This window comes from Ambystoma mexicanum, chromosome 9 (assembly GCF_040938575.1).
Source record: "Ambystoma mexicanum isolate Mex_15411 chromosome 9, UKY_AmexF1_1, whole genome shotgun sequence".
Lineage (NCBI taxonomy): Eukaryota > Metazoa > Chordata > Amphibia > Caudata > Ambystomatidae > Ambystoma > Ambystoma mexicanum.
In genome coordinates, this window is record NC_090931.1 from 749,692,353 (window position 1) to 749,709,420 (window position 17,068).

The 17,068-nt window shown below is 43.4% G+C and overlaps 1 protein-coding gene across 3 annotated transcripts in view; it reads right to left on the bottom strand.

Annotated features, from left to right (window-relative positions):
- STAT1 (signal transducer and activator of transcription 1) overlaps window positions 1-17,068 on the bottom strand; it is an 876,601-nt gene that overhangs the window by 662,154 nt on the left and 197,379 nt on the right. For all 3 annotated transcript variants that reach the window (XM_069615679.1, XM_069615677.1, XM_069615678.1), the window contains exon 7: window positions 35-126. In XM_069615679.1, the coding sequence (XP_069471780.1) occupies window positions 35-126 (92 nt within the window). The remainder of the gene's footprint in view (window positions 1-34; window positions 127-17,068) is intronic.

A 17,068-nucleotide genomic window follows, 5' to 3' on the forward strand; every position in this document is an offset into this window, starting at 1 on the left:
AAATTGCAAGTGAACAAAGGAAACAATGCCGTACCTTCCTCTTCAAATCCATTGTCATGAACAAATGATGGATAACCATCTGCTCTTGTTTCTGTTCATTTTGAGCCAGACCATTTGGTTCATGCTCTGTTAAGCAAATAAATCCATTGGTTAGGTCAATACATGATAGGTCAATCCATCCCTGGTAAAATTGGTGCATGGGGAAAAAAGTACTCTGTGGAGTAAGCACTACTACACAGAATGACATACAATCATTTTGCACAGAGTATGTGAACATTTTTATTGTTACCTCATTTTAAATATTTACACACAAATGGAGAATGCACATGAAGAAAACGATTATTATTTCATGTATTAAGTTTAAATTGAATATAATAAAGTACAACAAAGGTAAAACATATTATTTACACAGGCAAGGAGGAGAAGACGAGTGCAACAGAGAATGGAAAGAAAGGTCAATTATTAACAAATAAAATCAAATCTGGGCACTAGGAAGAAGTCCCCTGCCTGGATCCAAGGGGTCCACTTACCTCCATAAGCCAGAGGATCAACGGTCCAGGGGTGGAATAGGGAGGATTCCCAGGTCAATCTCAATGGGCCCTGAGCTCAGGTCATCGGGCAATCACGGGTGCCCTAACATCTTACCAACCACAGGATGGTTGGAAGAAAGGTGCCACCTGCTCCAACAGAGTCATCATGGTGTTGGCTTAGAGGACAGGCACAGCAACCTTGGCCAATCCCTCCTCACAAACATTGTCCTTCCCCTTTGCACTAGCATTGATAGACTCCAGCACCACACAGGGTGCCTGTGGGACAGGCCTGGTGACCGTGACTCTCCCCATCATACGGGCAAGACAGTGTGGGACAGTCGGGTCAATATTAACCCTCCCCGATCCCGCAGTTATTCAGCATGGGAAAGTTATAGTTATAATGACGCTCCCCAACTCCAAAGCACTTTGGCCCAGAACAGGGAGATCCACCCTGACCCTCCCCACTGCACTACCATTACTAGCCCAAGTACCAAAGCCATTCACACAATAAGAGGAAGAAACCCAGACCCACCCCATCTGCACATTACAGGACCCTGCAGAGACAAGAAAAAGGCACATTAAAGGAAAGTGCGCTCAGAAATATTATTTGCTAAAATGATGGCCAATAGTCTAAAACATAGTTTAGACATATTTTGGATGAAAGTTCCTATGTAAACACTTTGAGCAAACAAGGCTCAAAGCGTTTACATAGACGCATCCATTTTGTGATTTGAGGCAGCCTCCTCAGCTCTGCCCTGGCGGCACTAAACAAGCAGCAAAAGCCCCCTCCTGGAAGCTTTTGCTTACTGCAGCCAGAGCAGAGCTGAGGAGGCTGCCTTCACTTTCATTTTGCATTTTCGGTGCTCCCCAAGCCCAGGGAAGAACAGAAAACGTAAAATGAAGGCAAAAAGCCGAGGTGCATCAATTAAAAATACAACATTGTTGTATTTGTGATTGCCGTGGTTGGAAAACCACGGAAATCATAAATACAACAACATTGTTATTCTGACTGTGGCAGCTTTCGCGTGGAGTCTCCTGGGCTCCCTCAACCCTGAGGAAGTCCAGGAGACTCCAAGCGAAAGCTGCCGCATTCAGAATAACGTTATTGTATTTGTAAATACTACGGCATTTACAAATACAACGTCGTATTTCTCACTGCGGCAGCTTTTGCCTGGAGTAACCTCAGTGAGTGGGAACCTTTTTCCACTCTCACAGAATCTTTAACTCTTTTTATAGGTGTAATTTTTTGACTTTCCATAGTGTATTTTTAAAGTTATACTCTTTAACAACTTGTTGGCAATAAGTGTGTGTTGTTGCTGGGTTGCCTTCGGGTCTCCCCTTTTAACTTTCATTTGCTAAACCTGAGAGAAATACAGTTCCCAAGGATAGTAAGGTTCTTTGGATCCCTTTTACATTTTGTTAAGTGAAACTAACACACCCCACCTTATGTGGAGTGCTGGGAAGATACAGTTTTAATGTGAAAGTGGATACATTGTAACAATTTTGTTACAGTGACAAGCTTACCTTCAATGTCTGATGGCAGTGATACCTTGTATTCATTTGGTGCACCTTTACTGCGGGCTGTGTTCACAGTTGCAGTAAAGGCACATAAGGGTGCTCATTTTACCAAAATGGCCCCTGTCTTCTTTTTTCACCATTTTAGTGTTTCTTGACCTTTCTTGTTCCTTCCCCTGACATCCAGTGTAGGAAATTCTTTTGTGTGATTTTTAGCTTCGGTGGGAATCCCCTGGACTCCCCGCCCAGGTTCCAGTCCGTCTGTGAGGACAGGAAGCGAGGGAGGAGTCCAAAACTCCACAGCCCTTTGTCTTCCACCTAGCGTGAATGGGACAAATCCCAGTGCGGGGCTGGCTGTCCAGATTGGACAACCAGACCGCCCCTTCTTGGAAAATGCAGGAAGAGAATGCAGAAGTTGTGTTGTAATTCCTGATAAATACTGCAAACCTGGAATCTGAAGAGTAGTCGACCACTGGAACTTAAACCGAAGAGGATGATGAAGGAAAAGCAGTGGAGACGATTTCCAGTGACCGGAGAGCCTGCTGTGTAACCCGAGCCTGCTGCAGCCCTTCCTTCTAATCGACCTGGGGAGTCCAAAAACGACGACCCCGACCCAGAGCCTGGTGAGAGCCACTAGACTCAAGGAAACCTGCATTTTGAGCCATCCCATGCATTGCTGCGACCTTGAGTTGCTGCAATACCCCAATGCCCTGGGACCTGAAGCCATTGTGCGGTGCACGGTCCTCCAAATTCTGAATCTCGCTGAAACTTCGTGGGCATCCTGGCAGATCTCCAGAGACGCAAATCGAGTCTGAAAAGTCCCCTCAACAGAGTGCTGGACCTTTGTAACGACGAGAATTCAACCACGATTTTCTGTCTTCATCTGTGCTCCTGTAAAAAGGCGCTAAATCTGCAGAATCACATTCAGCTGCAAGGGAAAAATTGCCTAGAACCTTCTTCCTCGATGCCTGCTGCAAAGCTCCTTCTTAGATTCTGTTTTCAGCTACCATGACAAGGAATCCACTGGACCATTGGTTTGCCCGGTGAAGACCTGCTGCAGATCCTGAAGTTCTCCTGCTGAAAAATCTTCTTCAATGCGGAGGTACTGCGTTGCCTTTGGTATGTACTTACCTTAAGCCTGTTAGGAATTCTGTGTAGCTATTGGGTGTTTTCTGTGATGGGGAGGCCCCTCATCCAGTCCACCCAGTCCCACTGCTAGAATCCTGCTAGGATGCCTTCTGCAAAGCCCCTGTACCCTCTTCTAACCCTAGAAGTAAAGTACTCACCTGTTTGCCCAGTTTTCCTAAGGAACTCTGACTTCTGCTACTAAAGAACCTATTCTGACACTGTCTGTTGGTTACTAGTCCTTAGTGACGCCCCCCTTCTGCCACTGAAAACACTCATGCTCCAAGAACTGCCACTGAAAACACTCATGCTCCAAGAACCAAGGAAATACTTTTGAAGGGATTGGGCCTTTTGCCTGGAAAAGAAAATAAATGTTTAAAAGTTAAAGGAATGGTTCGCCCAAAAATGTTTATTTAAAAAATAGATAGGCAATATAAAAAAAAAAGGATTGCCATTTTTTTTTCGAAGTCCCTATGTAAAATTTCGAGCAATTCAAGCTCAAAGATAGCACATGGGGGCAACCATTTTGGGAAAGCAGATTTAGGCAGAAACACTACGCGGTTGTTTTCTGCAATGTTAAATGCTGCAGTGTTTCTGCCTAAATCTGCTTTCCCCGTTGGGGCTTTAGGGCTCCCCACGGGGAGTCCTAGAGCCCCAAATGGGAAAGCAGATTTAGGCAGAAAAACTATGCGGTTGTTTTCTGCAATGCTAAATGCTGCAGTGTTTCTGCCTAAATCTGCTTTCCCATTTGGGGCTCTAGGGCTCCCCATGGGGAGCCCTAAAGCCCCAAATGGGAAAGCAGATTTAGGCCAAAACACAATGCGGTTGTGTTTGAAAACGCTGCGGTTTTTCTTTCTAGGTTTCTCAGGCTCAGAGGAGCCTGAGAAACTTAGAAAGAAAAACCGCAGCGTTTTCAAACACAATAACGTTGTATTTATGTTTGCGGTCGCTTCAAAAGCTACCGCAAACATAAATACAACGTTTTTAAAGCTGCGGTTTTATTTCTAGGTTTTCCGGGCTCCTCCAGCCCGGAAAACTTAGAAAAAAAACCGCAGCTAGTGCTTATTTAAAAAAATAAAAATAAACAGCACTTACCGAGATGCAGCTGCAGCTTTTCTGCCTGCAGTCTCCGGTCTGCGTCCTCCGAGTCCCGGCACCAATGAAGGAAAAGCCACCCAGTGGTAGCTTTAGTTTACTACAGGTGGCTGGCTTTTCCTTCGTTAGTGCCGCAAAAGCAAAAGCCAGCACAGGCGGGCATCCATTTCACAAAATGGATGCGCCCATGTGCTTGCTTTTGCACATTTTTGAGCTTGAATTGCTCAAAATTTTACATGGGGACTTCGAAAAAAAAAACCATTCCTTTAATTACTTGTAAAGTGTTGGTTGGTAACTGTAACTCTAAGAGTGGACAGTTACAAAGGTTCTTACTTATCTTGGATGTGTGATGCACTATTCTCAAAATTATGGTTAACATCTTTTCTTTCCTTAGAAACCGTTTTGCCATTCTAATAGAAAGTAGATGTGAAAGTATATTACTCTCCTGTGATTAGTTTGTGCCTCTTCCCAAAAGTAATGTGTTGGTTTCACCAGATTATTCCTGCAGGATAATTGTATGAGTGTTCCCCAACTGGGTCTTGCTTACCCTGAGTTGCTGCTAGCCTGTCCAGAATACGTCTGCATTAGGTTGGAGTCATTCAGTAAAGTGTAACATTAGGGTTTACTTTCCCTGTGATATCTAACCCAGAGTCTGTGGTTCTAACTGTCCCTTATAAGGGATACATCAGTTATCCTTATAGCTGGGAAAGGTCTAACCTTGACTGCTTGTGAGATTGAAAAAGTATATGGGTTTTACTTACCTTGAGTTAGCCATCCCAAAAATAAGTTACAAGATCTATCTGTGTTTCACTGATTTCAAAAGCACCTGTAATTGAATATTACATCCGTAGGTTTTACTCACCTAGTATAACTGTGTGTTATCACAAAAGTAGTTATAGGTTTTTACTGCACCTGGAAAAAGTGTTCCACTAGTCACAAATAGTATATTGTCCAGCTGATTGGTTAGGTGATTTGTTACTGAGAGACGTATCACTGGTAGGGTCTAGGCCCTTTCCTTTACTGAATGTAATTGTGAAAAGTAACTATTGTTTTTTACTCCCCAAGAATAGGTGTGACCTATACTGAATGTGTATGAAATGTTTTGACTTCCCTAGAACTACTGTTAGGTGTTCCAAATAAGGTCTATGCTTTGGTCTGTGCACCTTCAAGCATAGTGTTGTGTTTTGTTAATTGTGATTACATGGTACTTACTTACCTCTAGATTTATCTGGGCCTACTTGTATTTAAAAATATCCTTTATTTTTACATACATAGTTTTTCAGTGTTTCTTTGGACCATTTGTATTACAGTGTCATTTGTACTGATTCTACAGCCCTTTCTCCCTCCTAAGATAAGCCTGGCTGCTCTGCCTATGCTGCCATGTACTCAAGTGGTACAGCCTTACACTAAGAGTGGAGTCTTGTACTGTTTTCAGTTGAATGGTTTTGGTAACCCATTAGTTGGACTTCAGACAAACTGTCCTAACAGATTGACTCTGGCTGTCCTGGCTCCCTGCAGAATCTTCTAATCCACTGACTTTGATATGTTCTGTCCCTCTGAGGTGATAACTTGTTTTTAAACTGTTATTGCTGGTAAAGGTTTTGTCTAGACTTCATTGGACGATTTAAGTATACTCACATGCCCCGAGAACCTGTTTAACCTTTTTCCTTCATTTAACCTTTCCTTTCTGCAACCTCAGAATCTGCAAAGTGTACTAGTGATATATAAATGTCATTACTGTCCTTGTGAATTAAGTCACATCGGGGTGTAGGAAGTATGTAAAAAGCATCTCTAAAGAGTATCCACTAAACTTATGCTGATTCTGGAAAAGTATTTTAAAGTATATTTGATTGTTACACATCTTGCCCTTTTTAAAGAAAACGGACTAAAACAAGGATGCCCTCTAGCAGCTACACTGTACAATCTCTTTACTGCAGACATCGAGACTCATCTACAGTCCGATGCCCTCAACCCCCCAAAGATCAACTCAATACCGGTAAAAATCATGACATATGCGGACGATATTATTCTCCTGGACAAGAAACCTTCAGGCCTACAAAACAGTCTCAGTCTACTAAGCCTCTACATGAACCTCAATGAACTCGCCATCAATACAAAAAAGACTAAAATCATGCAACTGACGAGATCGATCAATAACAACGGAAAACAACTAAAAATCTATCTAAATGACAACCAGCTCGAAGAAGTAACAACATTCAAATACCTGGGAATCCATATAAATCAATCCAAATCCGAAAAAGAGTGGACTCTGAAATTAGAACAAAGGATCCAATCTCTGGCAAAACAAGGATGTGTGATCCAGCGCAAATTTGGCAAATACTCATTCAAACACATTCAAACCCATGACTACATACTATAAACAAAAGGTGATTCCAACAATAGTCTATGGAACAGAAGCCATGATAAACGCAACAGACTATGGCTGGACAAAACTAGAAGCCTTCTTCTGGCGTAAGATCCTGCAGCTGCCATCTTCTTTCCCTATGCATAGGATCAGACACGAAGTAGCAGTACAGTCCATCAGCTCAATTGTCTTATGGAAACAACTAGACCTATACCGCAAGCTCCTCACCGACGAGAAAACACTGGTAATTCAAATCTTGAAGTCCCATGACGGAGCAATGAATAACACAATCCTCGCTAAGCGGAAAGACAATCTGGAGCAATTTATGAAAACAGAAGAAATTTCACATGAAATGCTCACGCTGCGCCCTCAACATGCAAAAATAAAAATAATGAAAAATGACTGGATAAAAACCCTCGAGGAGAAAACAAAATACACCCTCAACTTACAATGCGAGATAGACATCAGATCCATTAATGAACTACCAGCCTACCTGACCATCTTTCCCGATGCCAAAATGCGAGCAATATACCTGAAAATCCGAATTAACACAATACCAACACGTTTCTATCTAGCCATAACCAGACAAATTGCTCCAACAGAACATTTTTGCCGCTTCTGTTCAGACACCCAAAAGTCTGAAATACTCTTCCACTTACTAATGTAATGCAATGATCTCTCAGAACAAAGATCCAGATTCGGCAGCTACTACAAGATCGGAGAACAGACGATGGAGACGGAAGAGAGATGGATGGAGATGCTCAACGGCAGATCGCATAAACTCATCCTTACAATATGCCAATTTCTACAAGAAATTTTAAGTCTTGGCAAACCTGTAATGAGTTAAAAAAAGAAACCTTGAAAAACTGGAGACAAATGAAAAGTTAAAAAAATTAAACTATAACATTTAAAAAAAAAAAGAATGCTTATTTAAAAACTGTTGTTAAATAAATAACTATTTATAACTGAAACCTTGATAAGTGTTACTTGGCTACTTGGATTTTCTGTTTTCATTGCTACAGCTCTGCAGCTCACATTTAACCCTCTTGAGATAAGTCTGGCTGCTCAGCCACACTACCAACTTGTGTAGTACAGGCCTACACCAAAAGGTGGGTCACCTAATACCAGGAGGACAAGGGTTGTGTAGACTCACACAGTGTTACTACACCAATTCTTGCCTAACACTGGTAGCAGGTGGTGGGATTGGCATAGAGTGGTTGCATTGACTAGTTGCTGTACTTGTGCCCAACTAAACCAGCCACAAGGCTACCCTCCACCAAAAAGTTAAACAATTTAACATGCCAAATATGGATAACTTTAATGAGGCAGCCTTGATTGTCCTAACAGTAGAACAACTGAAAGATATGTGTAAAACCAGGGGTCTGACACTAAAAGGTAAAAATGTGAATTGATTACAAGGCTGTTAAATCACCAAAGTTTTGGTAGTAGGTCTGTAAGACCCACTCACCCAGGTAATGTGTAAGATAATGATGAGGATGCTATTTTCGAGTCAAGCTCCAATCTGCAAGAGGAGGTACAAGAGTCTCAGGAAGAGAGATCCCCACTGCCAAACCCTGCCCTTGTACCTCAGTCACTTCCCATTGGGACCCCACAAAGTCCACATTTAAGCCCAGAATATATTTCTCTTGAGAGACTAAGATTAGAGTTGGAATTGAACAAACTAAATGTCCAAACTAAAGCCAAACACCAAGAGGTGAAATTAAGAGAAAGAGGGATGCAACATGAAATGGATATGAGAAAGATGTCCCTTGATTCTGCTTCCCTTTCAGGGTCTTCTAGGTCTGCTAGTCCCAAGAGGCCTTGCCTGCCTAAAGAAGCAGCGAGCATGTATGAACCTAAACTTGATGTGTTGGATTGGCTGGATATGTTTGAATACACCTATGGTCTTCAAGGAATAAGTGGGAATTATTTAGTTCCATGGCTCATGTCTAGGCTCCCCCTGAATGGCTGTGATGGAATTGGGTACCAGTGAGAGAAAGGATTATGAATCAGTAAAACTGGCATTAATAGCCAGATTAGTACCTTAAGAGGTTTAGGACCCTCAAACAGACTGGGCGACCTGGATATGTGAATGTTTGAAAAACGTAGATGGCTGGGTTAAGGAGTACACACCTGTGAAGGAATGAGAAAATCTTTTTTTGCTAGAATCTCTTTTTGATGCCTGCTCTCCTGAGCTGAGACAGCACTTAGCTGACTCAAAAGAAATTGATCCCAGAAAGATAGCACAAGCAGCTGACTCATGGGTAGCCAACAGGGTACATCATAAGGAATCTGGGCCACTCACAAAACGGAAGCAGGAAAGCAGCACAGAAATAAGGATACAGAAGTTTCTCATTCTAACCACCCAGAAGAGGCCCACAAACAACATAAGGGTAGATCACATGGGAAACCTGGTAGGTCTAGTGAACCCTTTGGTGCCCAACCAGAGGGAGGTCAGCAGAAACACCCATTCAAGAGAGCATTAGGGAAATGCTTTGTCTGTGGGTCTGTAGATCATGTGAAAGGAGATCCCAGATGTAAGGGTAAACCGTCAGGGAACAGCACTGCCTCCTTAGCCTTCACCCCTTAGGGATATTTACAAATGGCTAGTGCCCACTTTCACCTACTGGAAGAAGAACCCTGTGGTGTTCAAGCCAGTATATCTTTAGTGTCCCTGAGTCTGTGTAAAAACCAGAATATGGATGTGTATAGCCCCATTCCAGATAACACAAAAGGGTATTATATCGACAGTGTTCTTGTGAATGGCCATGAAACTCCTGCCATGAGACCCCTCTGAGCCTGTGGGAACCTCTACAGCGAACCCCACTGTAAATCCTTGTATCAGTAAGTTAACCTCTCACTGAGGCAAATGCGAGACTAGGATATTAGGGAAATGGGAGCCCCAACCATGCTCCATCATTGCCACTCCAATTGTAAAGTATCCGACCCACACTTCTTCTTAGGAAGAGGTGGATTGACAAATAAGGATCCCTATCTAGGCCTGTGAGAACTGGTCATTCTCAAAATGGGTGGAAAACCAGGAAACCCAAGTCTAAGGCTAAACACCTTAAGACTGTTGGATCTTCTGTTGAAGACTCCAGCATACATCCTAGTGTTGGTATTAGGGAGAATTCTCATTTATGTGCCAATTCCCTTCTACCTTAGAGGCCCCAGCTCTTTTGCTGGATTTTAGGACTTTACATTTTTATCCTGGAGTGACTGAGACCTTTTTCTCACTCTCTCAAGTATTTTTATATCATTTGAACCCTGTGTTTCCTTTGGTTTTGGAGTCTGAAAAACTCCATAGGCATCATTTTGCATTGTGACACACAGCACTTTCAGTGGTGCAGTGTCACAGAGAAGTCATTTGGATTTCAGTTAAGGTTTAAATACCTTCTCTTGGAGAAACTACCGTTTCCAAGAGTAGTACATTGAAATTGACTTTACTTACCTTTTTCTCTTTGTAGACCCAGCACCCACCATCTTATGCGGAGTGCTGGGGGTTACTTAGTATCCCCTTTGTCTACCTTCTCATGTAAAAAACCTGTCGTTACCCTTACTACAATTAATGGCTGGTGGCAGTGGTTTAATTTTCCTACCATTGTGCTTTCCTACCGCAGGCTGAATCCTCAGCTGCAGTATAGCACCCATTGGTCACCATTATGTCAAAATGGCCCGGTCTTCTTTTTTTGCCATTCTCTAGTTGTGAGGTCTTTCTTGGGGTTTACTCCGTGCACCAAGCCAGGTTTGAGCACTTTGTTCATTTTGCCTTTGGCGGGCTTGAATCCTGAATCCCACCTCCGGCTCCAGTGTGTCTGTAAGGGCAGGAATTCAGGGAGGGTCTCAAAACTCCCTTGGCCTTTGCCTCTGGGAGTGCCAGAATGCAACCAGTCATGATTGGCTGGCTGGCTGGCTGGCTGTCCTTTCAGGACAGCCACCCTGCCGTTTGAAGGACAGCCTAGGCTGTGGATGAATGGAAGAAACCTGCTTAAAAGGTGAGGGTTTTGAGACTAGTGGCAGAGTCAAACACTGGGAAGAACATCCGATGAAGAAACTGTAAACGACATCTGACAAATCATACAAAACAGACCGACCAACCCTAACACCAAACCAACCGGACCTGGCGAGGAGCTACAGCACAAACTGCAAAACTTCCTGGAAATATCAGTAGAGAAATTCATCAAGCTGGTTAAACACAGCAAGAAAGCAGGATCACCTATGGATCCCTGCACCCCTGACATCTACAAATCAATCCTCGTACAAGGTACGCCATCAGAATATTACAGAAACCTCTTGAATCTGTCGCTCACAACAGGGACTGTGCCACAATCCTTCAAATCAGCATATATTAAGCCACTTTTAAAAAACACAAGTGGCGACGTGGAAGTCCTCTCCAACTACAGACCGATTTCAAACATTCCCTACCCGGCTAAACTCCTACAAACATACGTATACAAATTAAACCAAGAAATTGTAGAAAAACACCAACTGCTAGACCAAGCGACCAAGCACAAGAAGGTTTCAGACCTGCAAGAGGAACAGAATCGGCACTACTATCCATATTGGATGACCTAAAAACAAACGCAGACTCCAACACAACCTCGGCCCTGATTCTGCTCGACCTCTCTGCAGCTTTCGACACAGTAAGCCATGACACCCTAATGAAAAGATTAGAAGATATAGGTATAACGGACATGGGACTACTCTGGATTAAATCATCCCTAGCAGACAGAACAGAAACTGTATAGATAAAACCCTTCAAATCTACTCCACGAGTTAACGACTGTGGAGTACCACAAGGATCCTCACCATCATCACTATACTTCAACATCTACCAGACTCCAGAAATTACAACGCATCCGAAATGCAGCAAATAGACTCCTCCTCAAACTACCCAGAAGAGACCACATCACTCCAGCACTAAAAATACTACATTGGCTCCCAATCAAACATTGTATTACGTTCAAAACAATGTGCATATCAGGGCAATCAGCGGACAGGGAGCTGAATTCCTACAAAAGAAAATAACAATCTACAAGCCAACAAGAGTCCTCAGATCAAGCAATGAAATCCGCCTGGAACCAAAACCATACGTCAAGAAAAAACTAGGGGGCTCCTCTTTCTCCCACCTAGCTGCAAAAACTTGGAACAACCTCACGAAAGAAATAAGAAACACCAAAGACCACCTAAAATTTTGAAACCTTCTAAAAACCTGGCTTCAACACCTCGGGACCAAATTGAAACAACAAAAATAATCAAAGAGGAAACACACGCAGACTGATAGAATATATGATGGCACAGACAACACCCAGGACCGACTAAGGGAAACCCCTACAATAACAATAGAGACGATGCTAGGTAGAACAGAACGCAAATGTTTGGAAGAATTCTCAGAAATGTGCCAATTCCTCTCTACCTTAGAGACCCCCAGCACTTTTGCTGTCCTCTAGGACTTTTTGATTTTGAACCTGGAGAGAGTGTGACCGTTTTCCCACTCTCTCATGTATTTTCTTTGTGATTTGAAATCTGTGTTTTTGGAGTCTGACAAACACCATAAGCATCTTTTTGCATTGCGTCACCCAGCACCTTCAGTGCAGTGACACAGAGAAGTCTTTAAGATTTCCTAAGGTTTAAATACCTTACTCTTGGATTAACTATTGTTTCCAAGAGCAGTAAAGTTAAATTGACTTTACTATACATTGTAACTTTCTAGACCCAGTACACACTATCTTACAATAGGGTGCTGAGGGGTTACTTAGTAGCCCCTTTGTCTAGCCTCGCATGTAACATATTTTATGTTACCATTTACACAATTAATGGCTGGTGGTAGTGGTTACTTTATACTACCGTGTTGTGTTTTTACCACGGGCTGCGTTCGCAGCCACAGTAAAGCACCCATGGGTGCCATTTTTGTCAAAATGGCCCGGTCTTCTTTTTCTCACCATTTCTTGTTGTTTTGGTCCTTCTTGAGATTTACTCTGCGTGCCAAACCAGGTTTGGTCCCTTTGTTAATTTTGTCTTTGCGGGCTTCACGAGTGAAATCCGGCTCTGGCTCCATAGTGTCTGGTGGGGGTAGGAAGTGAGAGAGGTGTCCGAAGCCCCCTGCGATTAGTCTCCTAGGAGACAGGAATGCATTCCTAGGTGATTGGCCGGCTGGCTGTCCGGCAACGACAGCCACCCTGCTGGCTGACTGACAGCTAGGCTGGAGTGAATGGGAGCGAGCTGCATGAAAGGCAAGGCTTTTGGCTTGGAAGGCAGAGTCGACCACTGGACGAAGGAATATGAAGAAGAACTTGAGGAGGATGCCTGCTGGAACTCCTGGACCGTTGGTTTGGTGAACCCCTGCTGCTGTGCTGAAACTCCAAATTGGTATTGACAGAGAAGCCCTGCAAAGACGACTTCTCTCCTTGAGTTGGTGGGACCAATCAACTCCAAAGTAAGCCACCTGGACATCCTTCTCAGAGCTGGTTGAATTTCCTTTGCAGTCGCTGCAGGAACCGAATAACCAGGGAGAAGAACACCAGTTTATGTGCGTCGCTTCTAAGTTGGCCAAGAGGCTCCAGGAAGATCCTCCGGACTCCCAGGAAGCAGGACTGACCCAGTCTGAGCCCCCCTCAACAGAGTGCGGGACCCCAGAAGCAAGGAAAGTCCATCTCGACAGTCAGGAACCGCGGTGTTGCTGTTGCAGTAGTCGCGAGAAACTGAAACACCGAAGTACCACTTGTTTGAAAGTTTGCCGGTTGCGGTCAGTGACCATCCATGACTATTCTCTCCTCTGTCATTGTGTTGCACCTATCCTTCCAGGAAGGGGTTAACTTACTTTGCATTGAGGGTCCAAATGTATTTGCCTGCTTAAAGAATATTTGTGACCTCTTGTTTGTTCTAATAACCTTTTTCTTTGACACTCTCAAAGCCTACTCTGAATGTACAGTAATATATCAATGTCCACAGTGTCCTAAGTATTTAAGTCACCTGAGGGTGTAGGAACTGTCTGTGTGCCATCCTCAATGGGTCTTTACTAATTCTGAGAAACCTAAGAGTGTGTATTTGTGAAGTGTATTTGAGTGTTGCTTTTATATTGTTCCTTCTGAAGAAGGCTTGTTTAAATGACTGGTAAATAAATGAATAATTGTTTTTATAAAGAAACCTTGAGTATCAGTGTTTATTTGAATACTTGTCACTGTGAATCTCTTACTCCACTACTGTTCTCATTGACCCCTCTTGAGATAAGCCTGGATGCTAGGCCACACTACCAACTTGCGTAGTTCAGACGTATAGCAAAGGTTGGGCCCCTATTGCCAGGAGGCAGAGGTTGTTGTAATGCACCGTAAGGGTACTACCCCAAATCTTTACCTAACAGCAAGCGACAACCCTGTGAGGACAGAAGAATAGAATACATGTCCAACACTACCAAAAACCTTACCCACTCAGAAGCGTAGGGTACGGACATAGTTCGCAAGTAAATCAATCTGAAAGGACTAGGTTGCAGCAAAGAAACTGGGACTAAAGGGCTGGCCAAACACAAAGACGGAAACACAAAGACAAGCTGATTTAGCATAATGACAGAGAGATATGAGAGCCTTATCATGCTTAAACCTATTCACCTAAAGGAAAATCCTTCTCTAAATCTCGAGGGAGATACAATAGGAGTGTGCATTTCTCTTAACAAGGCTACTAACCAACCCAAAAATCACTAAAAACCTCACCACTTCTCACACACCTCTCACACTCTAATCAAACACAACCACACCTCTTAAAACCACAGCAACTCACACGCACTTCACCACACTGCAACAACTAACACACCACACAGACCCCCCATACAACAGCACACAACGGACTCAGAACCGAATACCACACCAATATGTTTGGCGAACCGTGTTAACCGAACTGAAGCTGCCAACAGTGCTTCACAGCTCCCTTGCTCTTCTCCAAACTTTATCCTACTAACATGCCTAACCTACCACCCATTTGTTTCAGATCCGCCAGAGCGCCAGGGGACCACTCCGGTGGTGAAAGTGCGCGGTACAAATATCCTTTAACATTAACATCCTCTTGGACCTTTGAATTGCTCGGTGAAGCCCTGCTGCTGTGCTGAAACTCCTTTTTCTGATTGCCAAGAGAAGCTCCGGAAGATATGACTTTATCCCTTGGGGAAGTGGGACCAACTAATCCCGAGACAAACTCCACTGGACCATCTACCCAGACTGGCTGTACTTCTTTGCTGCTGCAGGAACTGAGTGCCATGGATCGAGAAATACGTAGTCGAGTGCAACGTCTGCAATCCGGCCAGAAGCTCCAGGAGTCTCCCAAGGACCCTCCAGAAGAGGGCGACAAGAGTTCGAGACCCCTCACCAGAGTGCAGGACTCAAGGAGTGAAGGAAGCCCGACCGGTATCCAAGATCCGTGGTGGTGCCGTTTACCACCAAACCACAAAAGTGCAGCTGATCCGAAAAGAGCCCATAGCTGCCGCCGACCTCCAAATTGTTGCCGCAGGAGTCCTCCAGATGTCCTCCCTCTTGTCCCCATGACTGAGGCTCAGGAACCCAGGATCAGCACCACTGCAACAGGACAGAGGCCAGCGGGACCACTCTTCTTCAAACCAGAGGTACTGTTCAGACTTGGGGTAGTTACCTCAGGTGTCATTAGCTTTGCTCTTCTCAGTTGAGACTTGCAGTAGCTACTTTTGTTAGAGTTCACTTCCATTCTGCTCTCCACAAGTGTAACAGCGTGTGACCCTACAGTGATTTTCTACAAAACTCTTTAACTTTGTGCAAGACCTTTATTAACCACAAAGTGCCTCAGCTCCATAGAGTGCGCTCCAATTAACTTTGGCCGACCTGGCTCCTTGCAGACTCTTCTAGTACATTGACTTTGATATGTTCTGTTCCTCAGAGGTGATACCTTGTTTCAGACTGGTATTGCTGGGAAAGGTTTTGTCTAGACTTCATTGGAAGATTTAAGAATACTCACATGTCCTAAGAACCTGTTTAACCTTTTTCCTTCCTTTAACCTTTCCTTTCTGCAACCTCAGAATCTGCAAAGTGTACTAGTGATATATAAATGCCATTACTGTTCTTATGAATGAAGTCACCTCTCGGTGTAGAAATTGTTTAAAAAGCATCTCTAAAGAGTATCTACTAAATTTATGCTGATTCTGGAAATGTATTTTAAAGTATATTTGATTGTTACATATCTTGCCCTTTTTAAAGAATGCTTATTTAAAAACTGATGTTAAATAAATAACTATTTATAACTGAAAAGTTAAGTATAAGTGTTCCTTGGATACTTGTATTTGCGAATTTCATTGCTACAACTCTACAGCTCACATTTACCCCTCTTGAGATAAGCCTGGCTGCTAAGTCACACACTACCACCTTGTATAGTAGAGGCCTGTACCAATGGGTTTACCTAATACCAAGAGAACAAGCGTTGTGTAGCCTCACACAGTGTTACTACATAAATTGTTGCCCAACAATACCCTGCTAGGAAAATCCTTGTTTGCTCACTTTTGTGAGCCCCCTTGCTTGTCTTTCAGTGGATCCTAAATATTGTTTCCTAATAAAATTCACCCAGATCTCATTGTAGAGTTGTCTTATATTTTCGTGGCCCTTTAAGGCCTGCTAAGGACCACAAATATGGTGGCTACCGCCAAGATGACGCTTAGTCTCCCATGGTAAGTAATTGGAGCCAGGGAGTTTTACTGGTTCTGGTTGGTGGTAGTGCACTAAAATATATTAGATGCATGAGCTGTTGCCATTGTGTCACACAGTAAGCCCTTTCTTCCTGTAGGCTTTCAAAAAGGAGCACCCTGTGTTATTACATCCAGTAACCAGGCAACACAGCTTTGTTGCCCTTGAATGTGACTGGGTAGTGACCCTGAAGGACCATGTAGGGTCATTTTTGTGATGCGAGTTCCATCAACGAGCTTGCAAAGGAATGTGAAGTGGTTACCTGACAGCGACTGCAGTGGTTGGAGGTCTGAAATTCCTCTGGAATCAACATCACTTGATTTTTCATGGGAGAGTTCCACAAACGTATGGTGTGGTGGCCAGAATTGGTTGGCTAGTGGCATAATGTTCCATTAATGCATGCATTTATGATTGTTAATTAGGGATACCCTCTATGTCCCAGTTTGGAATAAAAGCTACACTTTGCACCAGAAACTTTGTCAATTTATGGTATTTGAACCTGAAGCATCAAGGATTGATTACTGACCTGAAGACGACCATGGACACTCTCCACCTGCATCTTTTGGGAATCAAACAATGAGTGCAAAATTCTGCCTTTCTCCTTGCCAGAAGGAATGGTGCCTTGTGCATCTTTCTCTGATCAAGCAAGGACACGTGGATCCATTCAAAGGGACATACGTTTGTGGTTTCTCAACTCTGAGGTTTCTCTTGATCTGCACAACCTCTGGAACAGTGCACCACATCTT